Source organism: Euprymna scolopes, chromosome 28 (genome assembly GCF_053919585.1).
Source record: "Euprymna scolopes isolate OS-2025 chromosome 28, ASM5391958v1, whole genome shotgun sequence".
In the NCBI taxonomy this organism is placed as follows: domain Eukaryota; kingdom Metazoa; phylum Mollusca; class Cephalopoda; order Sepiida; family Sepiolidae; genus Euprymna; species Euprymna scolopes.
The window spans coordinates 104,840,896-104,864,033 of NC_136509.1; the positions used below are offsets into that span (position 1 = coordinate 104,840,896).

General features: G+C 36.2%; 1 protein-coding gene across 2 annotated transcripts in view; it reads right to left on the reverse strand.

Moving 5' to 3' along the window:
* The window catches only part of LOC145249765 (centrosomal protein of 112 kDa-like), a 777,157-nt gene that overhangs the window by 325,161 nt on the left and 428,858 nt on the right, over positions 1-23,138 (reverse strand). For both annotated transcript variants that reach the window (XM_080111687.1, XM_080111688.1), the window contains one exon: positions 12,634-12,721. In XM_080111687.1, coding sequence (XP_079967813.1) covers positions 12,634-12,721 — 88 coding nt within the window. The remainder of the gene's footprint in view (positions 1-12,633; positions 12,722-23,138) is intronic.

A 23,138-nucleotide genomic window follows, 5' to 3' on the forward strand; every position in this document is an offset into this window, starting at 1 on the left:
CATTACACTTGAACTTCTGCATATCATTGCAGTTGGGAAAGCAGAATCCCGGAAGGGAGTTCCAAAGACCCGCAGTTCTGGGGAAGAAACTATTGGAGTAAAAGGGTTTCTTGCACCTAGAGATCTCTACTGTAAAGGGATGAGACTTAGTAGCTTGTCAGGTTTGTCGGGGGTAGTTACGTCGGGGAGGTACAAGTGTTTGCAGTTCGTCAGAGCATTCACCATTGAAGTATTTGTAGAACAGGCAGAGGGATGCAACATCTCGTCGATGGGACAGAGGCTGAAGCCTAGATGACAGTTCAGGACCTATCAGGTTGATGACTCTCTTTTGAACCCTGTCCAGGAGCGAGAGACAAGAAGCAGATGCACCAGCCCAGATGTGACAACAGTACTCCATACATGGGCGAATGGTTGCCTTATAGAGGTATAGGATACTGTCAGGCGTAAGTAGTTTTCTAGCATGGTAGAGGGAGCCAACCTTCCTTGCAGCAGCCTTGGCAATGCTCTCAATGTATCTATTCCAGTTCATATTCCCTGTAAACGTTAGGCCGAGGAGTTTAAAAGAAGTACTTTCAGGTAATGTGTTCTTGGCCATTGCTATTGGTGGTAGAGAAGGTTTCTTGTAGTTATTGAAGAAAACAAGCTTAGTCTTAGCAGCATTGAATGTGACCAACCATTTTTGTCCCCATTCCACTACGGATTGGAGGTCATCCTCTAGTGTTTCTGCCATTTCCTTGGATATGTGTTCATTTGTTTTCCCCTCATATCTGTTATAGAGAGTGGTGTCATCGGCAAATATACCCATCTCCGAAACAATTTTATCAGGGAGGTCGTTTATGAATATCAGGAATAATAGAGGTCCAAGTATAGACCCCTGAGCTACTCCCGCATTTATGTCGTATTGTTTGGATGTACGACCATCGAGGACAACTTTGATTTTTCTATTACTTAAGAAGGATTTAATTACATTATGAATTCTTCCAGTGATTCCATATGATCTAATTTTCCTTAGAAGACCATCGTGCCATACCCTGTCAAAAGCCTTAGATATATCGAGGGCCACCGCTCTACCCTCCCCTGTTTTATCCAATGAACGGTATATACGTTCAGAAACTACAGTTAAGATATCTTCTGTTGAACGGGCTTGCCTGAATCCATATTGTTTGTCAGTCAGGAGTTTAGCAGCCGTTAGGTGCTAGACTAGGGCTTGATTAACTAAGGACTCAAATATTTTGGCGAAAAGCGGGAGGAGGCTAATGGGGCGATAATTTAGTGGGTCAGTTCTTTCACCAGAATTGTTGAAGACTGGTACCACAGAGGCGGTTTTCCAGCAGTCGGGAAAACAAGATTCGTTAAGGCATTTATTGTAAAGTTTGGACAGAACTGGAGCAACCTCGGCAGAGCATTTTTTTAATAGCACAGCCAGGATGAGATCTGGTCCACATGCTTTTGAGGTGTCTAGGTTTTTTATAATAGCATGTATCTGAGAAGGGGTGATTTTCAAATCGTCTTGTGAGGCGTCTGTTCGCAGAGGAAAATCAGGGAGTGAGTGGTGTACCGAGTTTAGTGTGGAGTTTGAGGCAAACCGACTGACAAGCAGATTAGCCTTGTCAGTTGCCATGCAAGCAACCTCATGATCGTTTGATAGTGGGGGAATAGTTGACTGTCCATTATTTACTACGCTGTTGTAGATTTTCCAAAAATCCCGGGTTCCTAATTTCTGTGCTTCGATGCGTTTTCTGGTGGTTTCAGAGTAATCTGTCTTAGCTGTCTCTCACTCTCTTACAATTATTTCTAGCTTCTATAAACTTCTGTTTATTTGAGCTGGACTTATGTCGGTTGAATCTGCGGAACGCATGCTGCCTTTGACAAATGGCAGCTGCACAAGCAGAAGTAAACCATTGGGGGGAGTGGGGCTTGCTATAGAATTTCCGTGCGGGAACATGTGCTTCAATAGCAGTTTTGAACCATTCAGTGGTCTCATTTGCACACTGTTCCGCTGGAAGAGTAAAGATATTTTGCCATGGGGCATCTCTGATGAGCTCCCTGATGGCTTCCCAATCAGCCTTTTTGTAATACCTCGTTGTTTTGAGTAGTGGGTCTTCAGTTTTAGGGCGAGAATTTAGGCTGATTTCTACCATTATCACAGCGTGATCAGCATTCCCGAGTGGGCTGTGGGCATTTGTTGTACAGTCATTGGGAACCGTTGTCAGAAAGAGATCTAGAAGTGAGGCATGTTGATCTTGCTGGTCTGGGAAACGTGTCGGAAATGTAACCAACTGAGATAGGGAATGGGATATAGAGAAGCTATGTGTTGCGCTACCAGCTACGTCTGTGTGATTAAAGAATCCTAGCCAGTTACTGTGGTGGACATTGAAGTCACCAAATACATGTATTTGTGCGCTAGTATCGAGGGTACTCCAAAACTATTCAGCACCATTGTACTAAATTTGCCATGAAACATCTTTGCATTGTCAAGTGTAGCATAGGGAGTCAAATACCATCACCTCCGCTGCTTAAAACCACCTTGAGATCAAATTTGAATCTGGATGTATTCTTTATTCACATCCTCTGAGGATTAATTTGTTGCTCTTTACGAGTTCTGTGTGGACTTTTTTTTACCATTGAAAAGCCTTCATTACTTTAGAACTTACAGATGAGAATAATAATCATTACCTTCACCCAACCCATTCATTTCTTACACATAGTATGCCAAAGACTCCAAAGGTTCCAAAATTGTCCTTTTATTTCTTGTTGGTTTGTGAGCGAAAACTACCTGACATGAAATTCTGTAAGTTTTGATACCCGCCCTACTGAAGAGGTGGTGTGTTTTTTCCACACATATTAGACTTAACAACTCCTACGAGTAGCAGGACAGAATTACTGTCAAAGGAAAAAGTTTGGGCATGTTCGAGAATCCATTTAGCACCCCCAATCAGGGTAACGTGAGCTCATGGAAAACAGGTGAAGCAGGTGATATGGAAGAAAACAGAAATAATTTTATTCATGGTTCGACAGAAGATACCTCTGGGTCAGGACAATTGCCCAGTACAGGCACTGCTGCTTAGACAGAAAGAAACTACAACCTACTATCTGTACAAATGCAAAGAAAGCTATGACAATACATCAGAATCTTTATTTGAGAAACAGCATGAATAAGATTCTCGCTTGGTAGGGATGAGCAACAATGAATTCATGAATGCCTCAGGGAGAAAGATGGATAGAGAGCCATAACCGTCAATGCCTGTACCAGGCAGGACATCACTTGATGATGATAATGATGATGATGAAATAACTCCTACAACCTGCAATGCATGAGGCAGTCACAGTAAACCATCAGTTTCAGTCTAAAGTCAAATCCAAAGTTTCTTCCAGTTTCTGCCGATTACAATCAAATTTTTCTCAATTGTTTGTTTCCAGTTCATTTTTGATCTTCCTCTTCTTTTTCCATCAGGAGTCAACCGGAGCATCTGGTTAACAATACATTCTGAGGCTAATCTTAGTGTAACAGAGCACGTATGAACACGTAGGAAAATATCAGCAGGAGCTGTATGGTAGCTGGCTTGTGAAGATATTAGCAGCAGTAGCCAAAAAAGCACAGAAGCAAATTAGGAAGTGTACATGGGTTTGTGTCAAAGGAAACAGAAAAAAGAGCAGAGAAAAATGCACCACGTGGTTAGGCAGAAAGAAAAATGCTAGTCAGATGAGATGGATATGTGGCCCCACGATGGCAACAAGATACTTATAAGCTGGTGTTGAGACAGCAGGGTTTTTTTTAAATCTCATGGCAGACGTATGAACAATTAGAAAAAACAAGAAGCAAGCATTGTTTATAAAGTAACTAGCATGAGTGCTCAGCGTTGCCCGGGTGTTTGGAGGTGTGTTGAGCAAAAGAAAAAAAAAAGTGGTAGTAGGCTGCCAGGCTCGAACCGTATCACAAAGGAGGAAAATAACGTGAAAAAAAAAAATTTTTTTAAATGTGACGTCTTTGCCGTTGCGTCCATCACCGAACCGGAAGTGGCGAAATCTAAATTAAGGCTAGTCAATTGAAAAAAGGGGATAACTTTCGAAAATCGGCAAAAAAGCGAACCCTCCTTGTAGAAAAGTGCCCAGTTGAGGGTGAAGGAATTAATGTTTTTAGCCAATCTATTTGTCATCCGAAGGGTCTAGCTTTAAACAGTTTTAAACAGGCATACATACATACATACATACATACATACATACATACATACATTTAAACAGACAGGTGATATTTATAATGTAGATGGTAATAAATGCTTTTTGCTAAAACAGAAAGGAAAACCCGAGTCGGATTTATTTATTTTTGTTTGGGTGTTTTTTTTTTTCAACATTACCAGACGGCGTGAGGGTCCGAGAGAGGTTTGTACTGTAATGAACACGGTTCAAGCGTAACGTCTACGTTACATGAAGACATGTCCGATCCAGCGTAGGTGTTGTTCACGAATTATTGACAATACCAACTATTTGTAAATGCGGTCTCTGTCTACTAGGTTGATAATTCATTTGATAACTAAAAATTTTCTAAGACATTTGAAATCAAACTCATCAATCTCTTTGGCTGATTTTGAGATGCCAAGTTTCATATAACAGTGTGAACAAAACGTTGCTCTTATAAAATCTTCATTTAGATTTAAGGGCGATTTTTTTTATTTTTGTTTTTCTCGATACTGTAACGCTTATTAAATGCTGCTGAGGCTTTTCTTAATCTATACTGAAACTTATAGCCCATATCGCTTTCCTTGTTTTCCCATTTTTCTTAAAAAGTGTTTCCAATATTTCCACTGATCTTTTTCTCCTAATACGAGTGATGTTCCAAAAATAATGCATCCTATTTTATTCCGCCCGAATGAATCAGAGGGGATTGCAAATTGCATTGTTATAATGACTGAACTTATACATTCATGACCTGAAAGTTTCATCTCTCTGTCGCACATATTAACGGTGTGAGACTCTAAATCAATCAATCCCTGTCACAGACCTGCGTAAGAAGCAGATATGCGTCATTGAATTCTGACTGAATTGAACCGATAAACATTCATCAGCACCTGTTGGACGTTTACAAAGCTGATGTCAGCACAGCTAGGAGATGGGTTTGTCGATTTCAGAATGGCAACACAAATGTAAGTGACAAAGTGCGCTTTGGATTTTTACAACCGAGGCTTCGAAAGAAGCTGGCAAACGTGTACTGACAATGATGGTGATTAAGTAGAAAAATAAATTCTGAAGCACAAAAGTCGCTCGTTTTAACAGTATCACTTTCATCTTCGTAGCTCTTCAAAGTTTCACTTTTTAAGTTTAAAAATAGGAGGCCTTACTTTTGGAAGGACATTCATATTAAAGTAACATCAATTACTCCATCTAACACAAAATTTTGTGATCAATATTTTTTTACGACGCTCTACATAATCAAATCTGCTCCACCAGTCTTATAAGGCAAATATTGGTCCGTGTTGTTTAAAAATAAATTTTCTATTTCCAATCGGTTTTATCGACTTCTCATTTATTATAATGGTTAGAGTGTTCGCCGAGAGATTGAGGTCTATTTCTCTGCTGAGTCACACCAAAAACTAAAAAGAAATGATATGTTACTAATATCATAGAGAGAGTTGAGGAGCTAAGCTTCAGTCCCCAAAGTCCTAATATTGCTATCTAAATCACAGCATACCAATTTAGTAACAATTAATCAGATATTCACTGGTAAAAAGAGGACATTTTATTTCTCTTTCTTTTATTGTCTTTATCAAATCGCCTTTCAACTAAAAAAAGACATTAGACATAAAACCAGATGATTTCAATTTCAATTTCTTCTTAAGACACTTTAATTTTAAATTTTAGACATTTTCTAGAATCCAAACCATATACTAAATTCAGATGAAAATTAGAATAAGGATTCAGCACATAAGGTTTAGTGCCATTATGTCTTGATTTTAATCTTTGTAAAAGGGTATAAAATTGATGCAAAACTGTTCTGTTTGGGGAATTAATTTTATTATTCCTGGGACGAATATTCTTCTAGTGTGTGTGTGTGTGTATATATATATATATATATATATATATATATATATATATATATTATATATATATATATATATATACACTGCGTGGTCTTTTTAATTTCAGCTGGCATGTTGTATAAAATGGCGTCCAAAAGTTGTTGTTCAGCCATATTCTTCTCAAGCGCTTTCTATCGGTGCATCCGATTATCATTATCATCAGGAGCGATTGTTGTTATTATCGTTTTCTTATCCTTTGAGGCTTGCTGTATTTATGACTTTTATAACCAATAAAACAAAACAAAAAATATATAAATACACCAAACCTCAAAGGAAAAGGAAACGATAACAACAACAATCGCTCCTGACGACGATCGGATGCACCGATAGAAAGCGCTTGAGAAGAATATGGCTGAACAACAACTTTTGTGCGCCAATTTTATACACTATACCAGCTTAAATGAAAAAGACTGCTTGGCGAATGGAAAAGATATTCAGAAAAATCGGAAAAAAGAGTAACTCTGTCGCGTTCAATCAAACATGCTTGAATAATGATCTGCTGCTAATATATATATATATATATATATATATATATATATATATATATATATATATATCACCATAAAATGATATAAAGGATAATATTTTACGTATTGATTTTCAGTATTTACTTCAATGATGCTCAATACGTGAGTAGAGCTAAGTAGTAAGTTATGAAAATATATACATAAAATTAAGCTACATGCAGGCATCCATGTTTCATCCCTAAAGAGGAATCATTAGAAATTCTATAAGGATGATCTGTGGAACCCTCTGTGTAATTTAATTGCCATAAATAGATTCTCATAATTTACTATCGAGCTTTACTCACATATTGAGCATTTTAACCTGACGATTCTCTACAGGCATGAAATGCAGACGCGTCCTCTATGTAGCTTAATTGCCATGAATATCTTTCATAACTTTTTTTATTTTCATTCATTAGAAGTTCAAATGAGAAGCATAATACATATAAATAGACATTTGATTATTGATTATTGATTAGGGTTGTGTGTGCGTGGGAGGGAGATGGACGTGAGCAGTTCAAATCTTGAAGATAAAGTCTGGATAAAAAGATAACAAGATAAAAAGGTCACATGTACTTTATGTGCGGAATGACTGTTACAATAAAAAAAAAATTGAATATTCAGCCGATCTTCCAGCACAAATGTGTAGCTAGTCATGTGTGCAAACAAACGCGTGCGGGTGTACGAGAGAGAAAGAGAGGGGAAGAGAGAGTGAGGGGGGGGAGAAAGAGAAAATGTGTAGAAATGGAAAAAAAGAGAGAGAGAATAAAAAGAGAGAGAATGAGGAAGAAAGGGAGACAAGAAGGAGAACGAGAAGAGAGAGAGAAAAGAGGGGGAGAGAGGAAAAGAAAAGAGGGTAAAGACACAGGGTGGAGGAAGAAAGAGGAAGAAATGGAGAGAATGAACAGAGAAAAAGGAGAGAAGGAGATAAGAAGGAGAGAGAGAAGAGAGAAATGGAGGGAAAGACGGAGGAAGAGAAAGAGAAAAGAGGGGAAAAGGAGTGAGAGAGAGAATGTAAGAAAGGGGCTTCATACTTTTTCAAAATATATTAGTGCAAATAAACGAGAGAGAGGGGGAAGAGAAAGAGTAAAAAAGTAGAAATAGAGAGAAGAGAGAGAGAATAGGAAGAAGGAGAGAAAGAGGAAGAAAGGGAGATAAGTAGAAAGAGGAGAGAAAGAAAAGAGGGAGAGAAAGAGAGAGAGGAAAGGGAGGATAGAAAGAAAAAAGGAAAGAGAAAGAGAGAAAACAGAGAAAAGAGAGAAGAGAGAGAGAGAAAGAGAGGGAAATAAGGAGGAGAGAAAGAAGAGAGAGAGAGAGAGAGAGAGAGAGAGAGAGAGAGAGAGAGAGAGAAAATATAATAAAGGGGTTTCATACATTTTCAACAGATATTAGTATAACGAAAATATTACATTTAATACAAATTTTCATTGGTTCCAGCAAAGTTTATCCTGGTCAGTACTTGGATGGGTGACTATTTAGAAATAACAGTTACTAGAAATGGAATTGGTTGTAAAGTTACTTTCTTTAATGCTACTGAGAAAAGGTATGAATCAACCTCTCCTCCATCTAGGAATTGGTGATATAATAGGTAGACTGGACAACGTCATATAAGATTCTACTTTATTGTTGCTGCAATCTATGACAAATGACGTCTTCATCAAAACATCAACAAAACTGAGTTCTTTTACCATTAAACACACTACATATACATTGATGCTGTTTAAAAACGACGCATTTCATATGCATTTATATATTGAAAAGTTTAGCTCCCAAGCATTTGCCACTTTTATTTTAAGATTTTTCCTATAAACATAAAAAAATCAAAGCCGACATCTTCATCGATGACAATGACAACGTTTTTGTCAAAACATCAACAAAACTGAGTTCTTTTACCATTAAACACATTAGTGATGTTTAAAATGTATTTATATATTGAAGAGTTTAGCTCCCAAATCTTTGCGACTTTTACATTAAGGTTTTTCCTTTCCGGCTGACTTTAATATGGTCGTCTTCAAGTCCAATGTAAACAAGTTCTTGCTGAGCCGTTCCCCTTAAGTAATCCAATTTACCAAATTCCACTACTAACAATTACTACGTCACTGACCCATTGACCATTATACACTTATTAACCCTTATCCTCGAGTGGCCTCTGGGCCTTGATAAGTGGTGACTCCTTTGTAAAAAGAAAAAGAGGTTAGCTCCCAGATATTTGTATTTTTTATTATTATTATTATGCCTAAAGAAAAATATGAAAGTTTATTGAATGAAATAAAACAAACATATTTTTTGCCAACAATTTTATTTACACTACATATTTCTTTATATAAAATTCCATAATTTCTTTTTTATCGGAACAAATCATTAGAAAATATACCCGATTATTTGGAAGCAAAACTCTTCAATATATAAATACATACGAAATGTGTCGGTACTTCGCCAGGGTACATTAATTTTGGTCGCAGGCACCAGTGCTCACTAATATAGTGGCTCCCACTAACAACCATAGTTTAATTGTTTTGTTTTTTTTACAGGTGGGGGGGGGCATACTTCCATCATGCAACGCTGGTACACAAGTCCTGCTAGTTACATATATTTTCCCATTTTACTCTTTCTTATATGTTTTCAGAATCCTTTATCTACTTTTTCCTCTACCACCATTTCTTGATGCTTAGCATTTTTTTTTAATAGTCTGCATTACTTCATTCCTTACTGACTTTTCATTTCTAATTTAAATTCTTCCTTAATCGATTTTTCTTTTGTATATCTTTATATTTGTATAATACCGGCTTTTCTCTTCTTCTGATGAGAAGCATTTTGCTCCGAAAATGCCATGGCCTAAATGGTTTGTTGCCTACTTTTTCTCTGATGACATAATAAAGTTCTATGTAACTTTCATCCCTTAACTTTTCAATTTAATATATGTACAGGGTCACTCAAAAAATTATAGTTGGGGCCCGTTTTTTTGGAGGGGGGTCACCCTGTGTATATATATATATATAGAATGAAAATTACAATTGAATTTACCAAAATAATCCAAGATGGTAAAATTAAAGTAAATTATAAATATTAAAGAATTAATATTTATAAACTTACCTCTGGCAGATATAAAAGCTCGATAATACCAAATAGGAAATAGAGCTTATAATATGAGCGAACAGTTAATGAAATATGTTAAAAAACACTTTGAAATGAGTTAAAAACATATTTAATCTGAAAAGGAAACACTAGATAAATGGATAGTCCTTAATCCGCGGAGTTTCGAAGAAATACTCTCCTTCTCATCAGAGGGTAGGAATTAGCAAAATGCAGGATCGGATTTTGCATGCGGAAGTATTAGATGAAACAACAAATAAGTCAAAGATCTTACTTGAAAACAAAATAAGTTAAGCAGAGGGAATATGGTAAAGAAAAAGGTGATTACACATTAATACTTAAGGACTATCCATTTATCTAGTGTTTCCTTTTCAGATTAAATATGTTTTTAACTCATTTTAAAGTGTTTTTTAACATATTTCATTAACTGTTTGCTCATATATATATATATATATATATATATATATATATATATATATATATATATATATATATATATATATATATATACTAGCATGGTTGCCCGGCGTTGCCCGGGTATTTGGAGATGTATGTTGAGCAAAAAATAAATAAATAAATAAATAAATAAAAAGTGGTCAATTTTTTTTAACTTTGACCCCTATTATGACTCCTTAACATTTATTGTTTTGGGCTCAAATTAAGTTATTAATTTAGATCAATGTCCAAGGAACCTATCTAAATCTGCCTATCTAAAGAAATGTCAGAAACACTAGAGGATGACCTCCAATCAGTAGTGGAATGGGGACAAAAATGGATGGTCACGTTCAATGCCGCCAAGACTAAACTAGTTTCATTCAATAATTACAAGAAACCTTCTCTACCACCTATAGCAATGGCCAACGACTCTTTATCTGAGAGTACGTCTTTCAAGCTCCTTGGTCTAATGTTCACAGGAAACATGAGTTGGAACAATTACATCGAGGGCATTGCCAGGGCCGCTGCAAGGAAGGTGGGCTCTCTCTACCGTGCTAGAAAACTACTAACACCCGAAAGTATCCTGTACCTCTATAAGGCAACCATTCGCCCATGTATGGAGTATTGTTGTCATATTTGGGCTAGTGCATCGGCTACTAGTCTCTCGCTCTTTGACAAGATTCAAAAGAGAGTCGCAAATCTGATAGGCCCTAAACTGGCATCAAAGCTTCAGCCTCTGTCCCATCGACGAAACATTGCATCCCTCTGCCTGTTCTACAAGTATTTTAATGGTGAATGCTCTGATGAATGCAAGCACTTGTGCCCCCACGACGTGAACACCCTCGACAGACCCGACAAGCTGCAAAATCCCACCTCCACACTGTAGAGATCCCTAGATGTAAAAGATCTTTCTACTCCAGTAGTTTCTTCCCCAGAACCGCTAGACTCTGGAATTCCATTCCAGGTCACTGCTTCCCCAACTGTACTGACATGCAGAAGTTCAAGTGCAACGTGAACCAACATCTTGCTGCTCAAATCCCTACATAGTACCCCAGTAGTTGTTTCCCCTGATAGTAGCCCCCTACACCAAAGTGGCAATGTGCCTTGTTTGGGGTGAAAATGTAATTAAAAAAAAAAAAAAAAAAAAGAACCTGTATCTAAAATTTCAAGTGTTTAGACCCAAAATTGTCAGAGGAGTTTGGTAGAGTTCTCAAAGATCAAATCGTTGAACTTTGACCCATTAATCGCCAAATTTCTGGCTGAAAACCGATCCCATCGATTTACCCAAATCTCAGTACCCTGTATATCAAATTTCGAGTCTGTAGACTTAAAATTGACAGAGTTATTGCGTAGGGAAATGTACACACACAGACACACAGATACACAGACAGATAGACGCTTTCACTTTTATAGATATACTAGCATAGGTGCCCGACATTGCCCGGGTGTTTGGAGGTGTTACTGAGCAAAAAAAAAAAAAAAAAGGTCAATTTTTTAAAATTTGACCCCTATTATGACCCCTTAACATTTATTATTTTGGGCTCAAATCAAGTTATTAAGTTAGATCCATGTCCAAAGAACCTATATCTAAAATTTCAAGTGTTTAGACCCAAAATTGTCGGAGGAGTTTGGTAGAGTTCTCAAAGGTCAAATTGTTGAACTTTGACCCCTTAATAGCCAAATTTCTGGTCGAAACCCGATCATGTAGATTTTCCCAAATCTCAGTACCCTGTATATAAAATTTCGAGTCTACAGACTAAAAATTGACAGAGTTATTGCGTAGGGAAATGTACACAGACACACACACACAGACACACACACACACTTTTATAAATATATAGATATGGTTTATTGAGCTACTTTGCATGACTTCAAAGAAATTTAAATAATAATATATAAGCAGTAGAGTAATTTCTTTTCATTTTAGTTTTAATCAGACATGACATGGGCTTGATAGCCCAAATTAATTATTATTTGTAGTACAGTAGAACTCCGGGATACGATGGGCCTAGGATACAGTTTTTTTTTAAAGTTACAATGTGGAATACGATGTTTTTCCGTCCCCTGGTTACGGTATTTGTCCCGCTTTACGGTGTTCTTTATAATGCTATTTGATTACATATATGTGTATTATATACTGTACTGTATTTTGTTACTAATTTTTAATGCCGTATCCTGGGGTTCTACTGTACAGTACAATGACAGATCAGATGGATTTTCAATGTGAAGTCTGGCCAATATCCACTTAAAACCTGGTTCCTAATAAGTACAAATCACACGTCTAAACACATCAAATCAATCAGCAGTTTCCTCCTCTTTGCATTAGTCATATCATTAGCAGTGCTCTTCTTTTTACCAGCATTCTTACTTACTGGTTTGCTAACTCTAGCTCGTATTTATCATTATTTCTGAGTTAAAAGAAATAACTTGAAAGTATTTGTGATTTAAAAAAAAAAAGTGGAAGTAAACCGCCCCCCCCCCCCCGATAATGCCGAGTAAGTAATATAAAATAGAAGAAGACTCACAGGTTGGAAGCTGACGTGCTCTTTAGCTGGCGTACTGCTGGTAAAGGGCAACTTTACCCCACTACAGGGGCCTGGCCACGATTTACGGCTGAAATAAAAAGACAAACAGAAAGTACAGATGAGAAATAAAAAACAGCTCGTTGGCGTCATCCATCTTATGAGAAGACAAGAACCTTGCCCCTCCCCTCATCCTGCTTTGCACAAGGGTTGACATGTTACAAGTCTTCCCGCAAACAGGAGAAATAAATATAACTTCTGTCCATCTCTGGATAATCTATCTTTCCACCTAAATAAAACAAAATGCCTGTTTTTTTTTTTGTTTTTTTTTTTTGTTTTTTTTTTGTTTAGGACATGAAATACAACAATGGTGTTAAAAAGTAGTTATGGAACGATTCCAATATTTTCCCCGATTCCGATACAGTTACCGATTCTGTACTAAATTCCTAATTCCGATACAATTACCGATTCTGATTCTTTATAAATCTCTAAATATTTAACTATAAAATTGTTATTTTTTCTCAACTACTGTAAAAAAAAAAAAATTATAAATGTGCATGTATTTTTCCAAACGTAAAAACACACTTGTGGGGAGGTGATCTATAGATTTTAGCGTTACCGGTTGTTTCAAATCAATAAATATTTATAATTATTTATTATTAATTATTATCACTACTCGTAGTGGAAGTTTTTGTTTTAAACAAAATCAAATAAAAAGATAATTTAAAGAATCGTTTTTGGCATCGGAAAATAGACAAAAAAATTTCCGATTCTGATATCGATTCCAATACTCAAAAAGTTTCGATTTTTCCCATTTCTGATTCCGATTAATCGTCCCAATAATATTACAGAGGCCGTCATTCGTGAAGTGGAACGTCCATTTAAACCAGACTTTTTTGTTTACTAATGAGTCACCACTTATCACAGCCAAAAGCCATTCGAGGATAAAGGTTCATGAGATGGATTGTCAGTTGAATGATGAATGAGCAGATTAAATATCATAGATGGATGGCACAGCTATTGAGGTAGTCGTGAAGTGTTGTTACTTTGATGATACCATTGGAGCACCGCATGTAGCACGTGCGATTGCAAGAGTTAGGAATGGATGAGGTAAGATCAGGAGACTTCTGTTTTACTAATCAGCTGAATGTTAACACTGTCGATCAAGGGAAAAGTCTACCAGGAATGTGTATGCAGTGTAATGATTAGGGCTAGGACAACAGCATATTCTTTTCATCGTTTTTACTCTCGAGTGTGTATCTTTTCATATCTTATATGCTTTTTTATGTAAAGTGATGTGGTTTTCGGTTGATTACCTGTGTCTAACAGTGTCGGATATATACCCGAGAGTCAAAAAAATGATAAGAATATGCTGTTGTCATAACCCTAGTAATGATATATGGAAGTGTAACCTGGTCTGTAAGGGTATAGGGCGTACAAGATTGATATTTATGTAATGAATATAAGTACATCCAGTTTCTTCCTCTTTACAAGAATATGATTGGCTGGTTAAGCCATAAATACCAACTAGTAGATTCACCTGTGACAGACATCAAAGGTATGTCACAAGCCTAATGCTAAGAATACCAGCTTCGATCACGAATACTCGTTCAGTAAGCCAACTCACCAGATTATTATTCCAAACTGGAACAAGGTCCACTCAGTGGCGATGAAGAATTCGAAACGAACTCACAAATCAAAAAAATAATCAAATGAAAAGCGATTCGAAATTATCTCTCAAGTTAAGAAAAAAAATTGATAACAATTAATAATGAAAGAAAGTTAGAAAAACTTATATCGTTACTTACAGAAAATGAATAATTTTTTCTCCACATATTTTTTTTTTACTTATTAAGGAGGAATGCATATACAACGATTTTTTTTCAATGTTCACAGAAAGTAAAAGTTTGCTGTTTCCCCTTGTTTGCCTTTTCGTCTTGTTTGCACTTAAAAAAGTTTATTGTCTGCATAAATTGAAAATTTGTTTTTCCTTGCGAATACGTTAGTAAAATAGAACAGATTACAGAATTAACTAAAGTGCTACAAACCACTTCACAACAACAAGAACAACAATTGGAATGACAAAAACAATTCCAACAACAACAACAACAACAATTGGAACAACAAAAACAATTCTAACAACAACAATTAGAACAACAAAAATAATTCCAGCAATAACAATTGGAACAACAAAAATAATTCCAACGATAAAAGAAGTTCGAAAAGTTATTTAGGCAAAATGCAAATGATGAATCATTTTTGAAAGACATTCTCTAAACTACAAAATCAACTGATCTGAGGATTTTTCGGCTGAAGGAATTTCAAATTCACTATCGAAATTTAAATACAACACGAATATTGATTCAACGTTTCCAGCATATTTTCGTACTTTTAAAACAATATTTACAAAACGATACGAACAATGGTTTGACAATGAAAAATCACTATTTTACAAAAGTTATGAACAGACGAAATACTAAATACGCGAATTTAATCCTTCTAAAAAACGGACAATGATTTTGTCTTGTAAGCAGTTATGGTTAACGCACATTGTGAGGCATTAAAATTAAAGGAATTATTACGCGACATGTTCAAATGTCTAACTTTTGTACAAGGTCTAACGACGTTGAAGGACGAAAAAATTAGATAAGAAATTCTTAGTATTATGGAACAGAACCCAAACTTTACAAGTGCAAAATATAACGGAGGAATACAAGCGTCTAATAAATATACAAAAAAGATAATCGGATTGAAGAGAAAGACATATCACGAATACAGACAGACAGACAAAAGTCAAATCAAAATAAAGAAAACAGTACATGTGGCGGAAAGCATATAAAAAAGGGCTGTTTCTTTAAAGATAAAAAATGCTTTAATTGTGGGCGTATGAGCTATAAAAGTTCCTATTATCTGGCAAAATAGTGACAAGTAAAAAGAAATTCGCAATCAAAGATAAACGTAATAGTGTCTAGAAATGAAATGAAGGGAGATTAAAAAGAAAATACCTCAATATAAAATAAATGGGCAGACTGTAAAATTATTACTCGATTCAGGAAGTAATATCTCGGTAATAAACGAACAAACTTGAAAAAAATAAATTTTCCACGGATAATGAACACAAAAAATTGCCAGAGGGTTACCAGCTACAAAAATTAAAGTTCAAAGAATTAAAATGTAACATTTTATTCACAAGAAAAAACTCATAAATCGAAAGTGTATGTACTCCCTGGTCCAGAAAATTCTTTTGGTCTAGACTGGATTGCACTGTTTAATTTATGGGAACTAACAATAAATTCTTTCTGTAAGAAAGTTAACGTCGTAGAGAAAACGAAGCAAATTAAAAGATTTCTTATGGATTTGAAAAGCGAATTTTCAGAATTTTTTAGAAGAATTCAATCTGTGCACAAAAACAAAAATCAAATCAAAAGAAAATGTTAAGCCGATTTTTAAACCAAAAGTATTATTTTCGACACTGGACACAGTGAAAGGTTGGAAAAAATTGGCATAATTTAAAAAATCGATTACTTGTATTGGCGTTTCCAACTGTATATATAAAAAAGAAAAACTGAAAAATCAGAGTATATGCTGATTTTTTGGCACGTTTAAATAACTGTTTAAAAGACCATGCATATCTTTTATCATCTACAGAAGATACATATATACTAAATTAAACAGAAGTAGATTGTTTTTCAAAGTTAACTTTGTTTACCTTCAGATTAAAGTTCGAAGTGCCTGACAATAAACATGGATAAAAGAATTTTTACACTAAATCGTCTTCCTTTTCCATTGAAAGCAGCCCCAAACCAATTCCAGCAAGTAATGAACACAATGTTGGCTGTTATTGAATATGCAACGCATATTTAGATGATATTTTGATTCAAAACGAAAATAAGAGTCAACACAAAACGTATATTAGAATAATATTTCAGAGAATTGAAGAATACAGGTTCAACCTGAGTGCTGTAAAATACAAGTCCTTCCTAAAGATAAAATATTTAAGGCAGATCAGTAAAGGAAGAAAACCAGACCCAGAAAGGGCTGAGGTTATAAAAAATATGTTCGCAACTGATAATGTTGCTAAATTCCAGGCTTAGGATTGGTAAGTAAGTATATGATATTGTGGAGACACATTAGCCGAGTTTCATGCATAGCGAACACAAGGACAAAATGCCCAACACTTTCAGTTTTGAGACACATATGATTATCGTCCAGTTGCATGTTTCTTTCTTTCTTTATTTATTTATTTATTTTAATTACATTTTCACCCCAAACAAGGCACATTGCCACTTTGGTGTAGGGGCTACTATCAGGGGAAACATCTACTGGGGTACTATGTAGGGATTTGGGCAGCGAGATGTTGGTTCACGTTGCACTTGAACTTATACATGTCAGTAGAGCTGGGGAAGCAGTGACCTGGAATGGAATTCCAAAGTCTAGCAGTTCTGGGGAAGAAACTACTGGAGTAGAAAGATCTTTTACATCTAGGGATCTCTACAGTGTGGGGGTGGGATTTTGCAGCTTGTCGGGTCTGTCGAGGGTGTTTACGTCGTGGGGGCACAAGTGCTTGCAGTTCATCAGAGCATTCACCATTATAATACTTGTAGAACAGGCAGAGGGATGCAACGTTTCGACGATGGGACAGAGGCTGAAGCTTAGATGCCAGTTTAGGGTCTATCAGATTTGCGACTCTCTTTTGAACCTTGTCAAGGAGCGAGAGACTAGTAGCCGATGCACCAGCCCAAATATGACAACAATACTCCATACATGGGCGAATAGTGGCCTTGTAGAGGTACAGGATACTTTCGGGTGTTAGAAGTTTTCTAGCACGGTAGAGAGAGCCCACCTTCCTCGCAGCGGCCCTGGCAATGCTCTCGATGTAATTGTTCCAGCTCATGTTTCCTGTGAACGTTAGGCCAAGGAGCTTGAGAGACGTACTCTCAGATAAAGAGTCGTTGGCCATTGCTATAGGTGGTAGAGAAGGTTTCTTGTAATTATTGAATGAAACCAGTTTTGTCTTGGCGGCATTGAACGTGACCATCCATTTTTGTCCCCATTCCACTACTGATTGGAGGTCATCCTCTAGTGTTTCTGCCATTATTTTAGATATATGTTCATTTGTTTTCCTGTCGTGCCTGCTATAGAGTGTGGTGTCATCAGCATATATACCCATCTCAGAGGCAATTTTGTCGGGGAGGTCATTTATGAATATCAGGAACAGCAGAGGTCCAAGGATAGATCCCTGGGGCACTCCCGCATTTATATCATATTGTTTAGATGTACGACCGTCGAGGACAACCTGGATTTTTCTCTTATCTAAGAAGGATTTAATTATGTTAAGTATTCTACCAGTGATACCGTATGATCTAATCTTCCTGAGGAGACCCTCATGCCATACCCTGTCAAAAGCCTTGGATATATCTAGAGCTACCGCTCTGCCCTCTCCCGCTTTGTCCAGTGAATGGTATATGCGTTCCGAGATTACAGTGAGGATGTCTGCCGTGGAACGGGCTTGTCTAAATCCATATTGTTGGTCGGTCAGAAGTTTAGCATCTGTAAGGTGATGGACTAGAGCATGGTTAATTAAGGTCTCAAATATTTTGGCAAAAAGTGGGAGGAGGCTAATAGGGCGATAATTTAATGGGTCAGTTCTTTCGCCAGAATTCTTGAATACTGGTACCACAGAAGCAGTCTTCCAACAGCCCGGAAAGCAAGATTCATTAAGGCATTTGTTGTAGAGTTTGGAGAGAACTGGAGCTACTTTGGCTGAGCACTTTTTTAATAGCACAGCTGGGATGAGATCAGGTCCACATGCTTTTGAAGTGTCAAGGTTTTTTATGATAGCATGCACCTGAGCAGGGGTGATTATTAGATCGTCAAGCGTGGCGTCTGTCCGCATAGGAAATTGAGGTAGAGGGTGGTTTAGAGGGTCCAGTGTGGAGTTTGAGGCAAACCGACTGGCAAGCATGTTAGCCTTCTCGGTTGCTGACAAAGAACCTCGTGATTGTTGGTTAGTGGGGGAATTGTTGCTTGCCCATTATTTACTACACTGTTGTAGATTTTCCAGAAGTCACGAGTTGGTGATATCAATTTTCTCTCTCTTTCTTCCTGTTTTTCACGGGTAGCATGCGACTAGGACACGTGTGCCATGTGCTCCAAGTGTGTTTTACATGTGTTTTACACACGCAACCAATTCTGTTATAAGATGAACACTCGTGTACTATCCGACTTTATCGGGGTAAGTCCAAACATTGCAAATGATGAACAGACAAACCTTACAATTGCGCATTACCTCGGTAACAACTTTAAAACAAAATATTTAATTTCAATCCATATTTGATCCACAAAGATCAACAACATGCTTGTAATCATGCACATATATATCTTATGCATTTTTCACAAAAATTTATTGTCTGTAAAAAAAAAGGGTGTAAATGTTCTTTTTTGTTTAAATAAAGTCCATGGTAGTATATATATAAACTCAGTACATATTTTCATTAATTTATGTTGATGAATGCGCAAGCCTACCACAGCAATGTTAGAGTGCCGTTAAATAATTTGTTAAAAAAGAGTACAAATTGGATATGGTAAGAAAAATGCAAACAGACGTTTTTTTTTTTTTAAAAAAAGAAAAAAAAAGCTGTTTGTTAGCAGAACTATCGTTAGTACATTGCGACACAGATAGGAAACAGATGCTGGGAATGAGGGACTGGATGCTGTACTGCTTTACAAATTCGAGGATGGATTTACAAAGCCAATAACACATGCCGAACGAAATGACAGTGAAATCGAAAAAGCGAGTTTAGTAATAATTTATGTTCTAAAAAAATTTCACAGGATTTTATACAAAAGAGAATTCATTCTGCAAATAGACCACAAATTTCTGATAACAATACTTGGTTCACAAAAATGTATAACAACTCAGACAGTAAATCGATTAATGTTGGGGTGTAATTCAATGGAGAAAGTTAATTTCATTAGAAAAAGCAAGTATGGTTGAACGAGAAAACTAAAAATAGAAATAGTATATCACCCTTTCCAATATGCGAACTGGTATTATTATTATACACAGATAGAGTAGTAATGTCGGCTATTCTGCAAAAGAAAATTCTCAAAGAATTTCACACGAGCTATCCAGAGATTTCACAAACAAAATCTTTAATGGGAAGTTGTACTTATTGGCCAAGGATGGACGAAGACATAGAAAATTTGGTAAAACATTTCAAAGAATGTGAACAGGCAGCAAGGGATCCACTGGTAAATATTCAATCATGGCCAGGACCCATAAATGGATCATATTACTTGATCAATGTAGACAATTTCACTAAGTGATCAGAAATTGTTATGTGAAAACATTCGACTGCAACAAATACAATAGATGCACTTAATGAAATGTTTAATCCACTTTAGACTCTCGAAAACTTTAAACAGCGATAATGAAACTCAATTCATGGGAACAGAATGTAAGGAATTCTGTAAATCAATGTCCATTGATCATTATATCAGCCAAGGTCAAACGGACAAGCAGAAAAATTTGTAGACACATTTAAACAAGCTCTGAAAAAGAATCAAGACATGAACACAAATGAAAATATTCAGAAACTTTTGGTAGTTTACAACAAACCAGAATATGATGTCATCATTTATCGCCCACGGAGTTAATCTTTGCAAGAAAAATATGCTCCGTGCTTGATAGATTGTTGCCTATTTCAGCAAAGAAACAATAAAAACAAACAGATTACTAAAGTCTATAAGCCAAGTGACAAAGTTTTTCAAGAATTTCAGGGTTAGAAGTATGTATTGAAAAGAAGGAATACTAACTAAAAGAATCGGACAAGTCATATATGACCTAAAACGAAATAAACGTTTGTGCAAAAGACATTGGAATCAATTGAGACCAAGGCACACGACAGAGGTCATGGAAAATACTAAAGAGATCCCAAGGGAAATCCTGTATGATACGTTTGAAATTCCTGTCCCTAAAAGTAAACATTCTCCAATGGAAGTATTCACAACCTGGAAGTCAAGGTACCAGTGTGTCTAACGATACCATTGAAAGGAGGATTGAGAAGAAAAACACTTAGAAAAAAAGGTTGTAGATTATGTCCAGACCCTAAAAAGAGAAAATATTGAAGTTAAATTTCACAGAAAAATTTAGGTTCGGGGAGTTGGGGAGGGGGGGAGTAATATAATGAATATGAATACATCAGGGTTTTTCCTTAAAAAATATGATTAGCTGGCAGAGTCACCTGTGAAAGGCGTTGAAAGATACACCACAAGTTTCACATTAGGAATACCAGCTTCAACCACGAACACTCGTTCAGTAAAGTGACTCATCAGATTAATAATTGGAACGGTAGCAAAACCACTCAGCTACTTCAAACGAATATACCCCTTTTGCATGACATATCAGATACAATTTATGTATTAAGGTTAGGTTTAAAACAAGATAGATCTAATGACCTCAAAGGAAGATAAAATTTGAAGAGTATGGTACAGCCCCATTGAAATAATAAATCAGTTCTTGGATCAGTAGAAGAGTTTACATAGCAGGTCCACTAGCATCTGCTTTAGAATCTGACACATTCAGCTTTGAAGATCAAAATTCAATTTTTAATTCAACATCCCATAAAAATTCTTCCTTAACTCACAATAATTGTAACGATTTATTAATTGGACTTTTGGAGTTAAACAGTGAGATATTTGTTGACATTACATTTAACCTTCTACATGTTATAACAGTCAGGAAAGCAGGAAACAGGGAGATAATTCTAAAGTCTGGCAGTCCAAGAGTAGAAGTGACATCTAGGGATCTCAACAGTAAAAGAGTGGGATTTTGATGTTAGTCGGGAATATATACGTCGAGGAGGCACAAGTGCTATGCGTTTATCAGATACAGGAATGCCACATTACTGTGATGGGACAGAGGTTGGAGCTTGGCCGATAGTGCTGATGATGAATAGATCTATTAATATGGAGACTCTTTTTTGAACCCTCTCTAAGAGTAAGTGACTGTAGTAAACAAAAAAAAAGTCATGAGGCAACGATGCCACATTCCAACACTGTACATTATGCTATTAAGAACCTCCCAACTGCAAAACATGACGCACAGCTGACACAACTCGCCACTTCAATAGTCAAGTCTAGAATCCGCTTGCAACACACGACACATTGCTAACACAACTGAACACTTCAATAGTTAAGTTCAAAATTCAACCTTTCTGAAAAATCAGGCTGTTCTTTTATATCCAACCGGAAGCGTTTCGTTTGCATATTGAGCAAGCATATAAAAATGTGAACATTTCTTAATTTTTCTTTTCTCTTCATGCTTTTTGTCTGCACGAGATCTCACATGCTACCGAAAGAACAGGTTTGCCACAACTTAAATCATTTAATCACAGTAGATGCACCAGCCCTAGATGTGGCGAATTGTTTTTTTATTTTTATTTTTTTTGTTTGAGCTGTTTTACGGCATCTCAGCCATTTTTATTTCATGTGCTGCAGAACAGACAAAGCTCATCTACTACAATCAAAATGTCTAAATAGAAAAGAAAAACATTACAGAACTTTGTGAACAAACTAACATAGACTGATATAAAAACAAAGGAAACATTAACGATGCCACCTTCCTCCGACTTTACACTTTGTTGTCAGTGAAAGAACAGAGGTCCAACCATTTTCCAATAACACAGACCAATGGAATAGTGCCAAAAGACTTATTATTTCCCTGAGCTGCGACTTTCTTGACATAGATGTTGGCTGCCGTAATTTGAGCGTCTGGACAATGATACAAGAGGTTTTATCTGTCACATTTCAGTTTTAGGTCAGCATTTTCATCGCATCAAAAAACATACATTAAATAGGCATATCTTATTGTAGATGTGTTTAGCCATTTCTCTTAAAGGTTTTGTCTCTCTGTTGGTCTGTTATACTAAAACATTTACATCAGTCTGTAATGTTCAATGTTTTGCAATATTTAAGATGAAGATTGATATTTTGAATGACATTACAACAACAAAGGTGAGAACAGTAGTTTGAACAATCGAAAATAATATATATTAATCCTCATTTAATTTAGAAACATTGTGTCATATTTCTCTAAATTTCTTTGTTCCACTTTTTCTCGGAAGCTATTAAGACAATTCGGCTAGAATTTTGTATGGACCTTTGTTATTATAAGGTGCAGTGAACTAAGTATTATGGTATCCGTTCGATGCACAATTAGTGATTAATAGGGATGAGTACATAATGTAAAAATGAGCACAAATGTAACCATATTTGGACATCAATTTGGCATAAAGCATTCATTCTAAATCAACGGGCTATAATTTTCGTCTGTTTTTAATGGGCTGAAATGGCTATGTTTTTAATGGGATAAAACGTCTATGTTTTAATGGGCTAACGTTTTGCAATATTTGAGCTGCAGACCTAAATATCCCCCAAATTAAGTCAATTCTAACTTCGATCATAACAGATATTTTGAGCAAGTTTTATAACCATTGGTCAGGCGA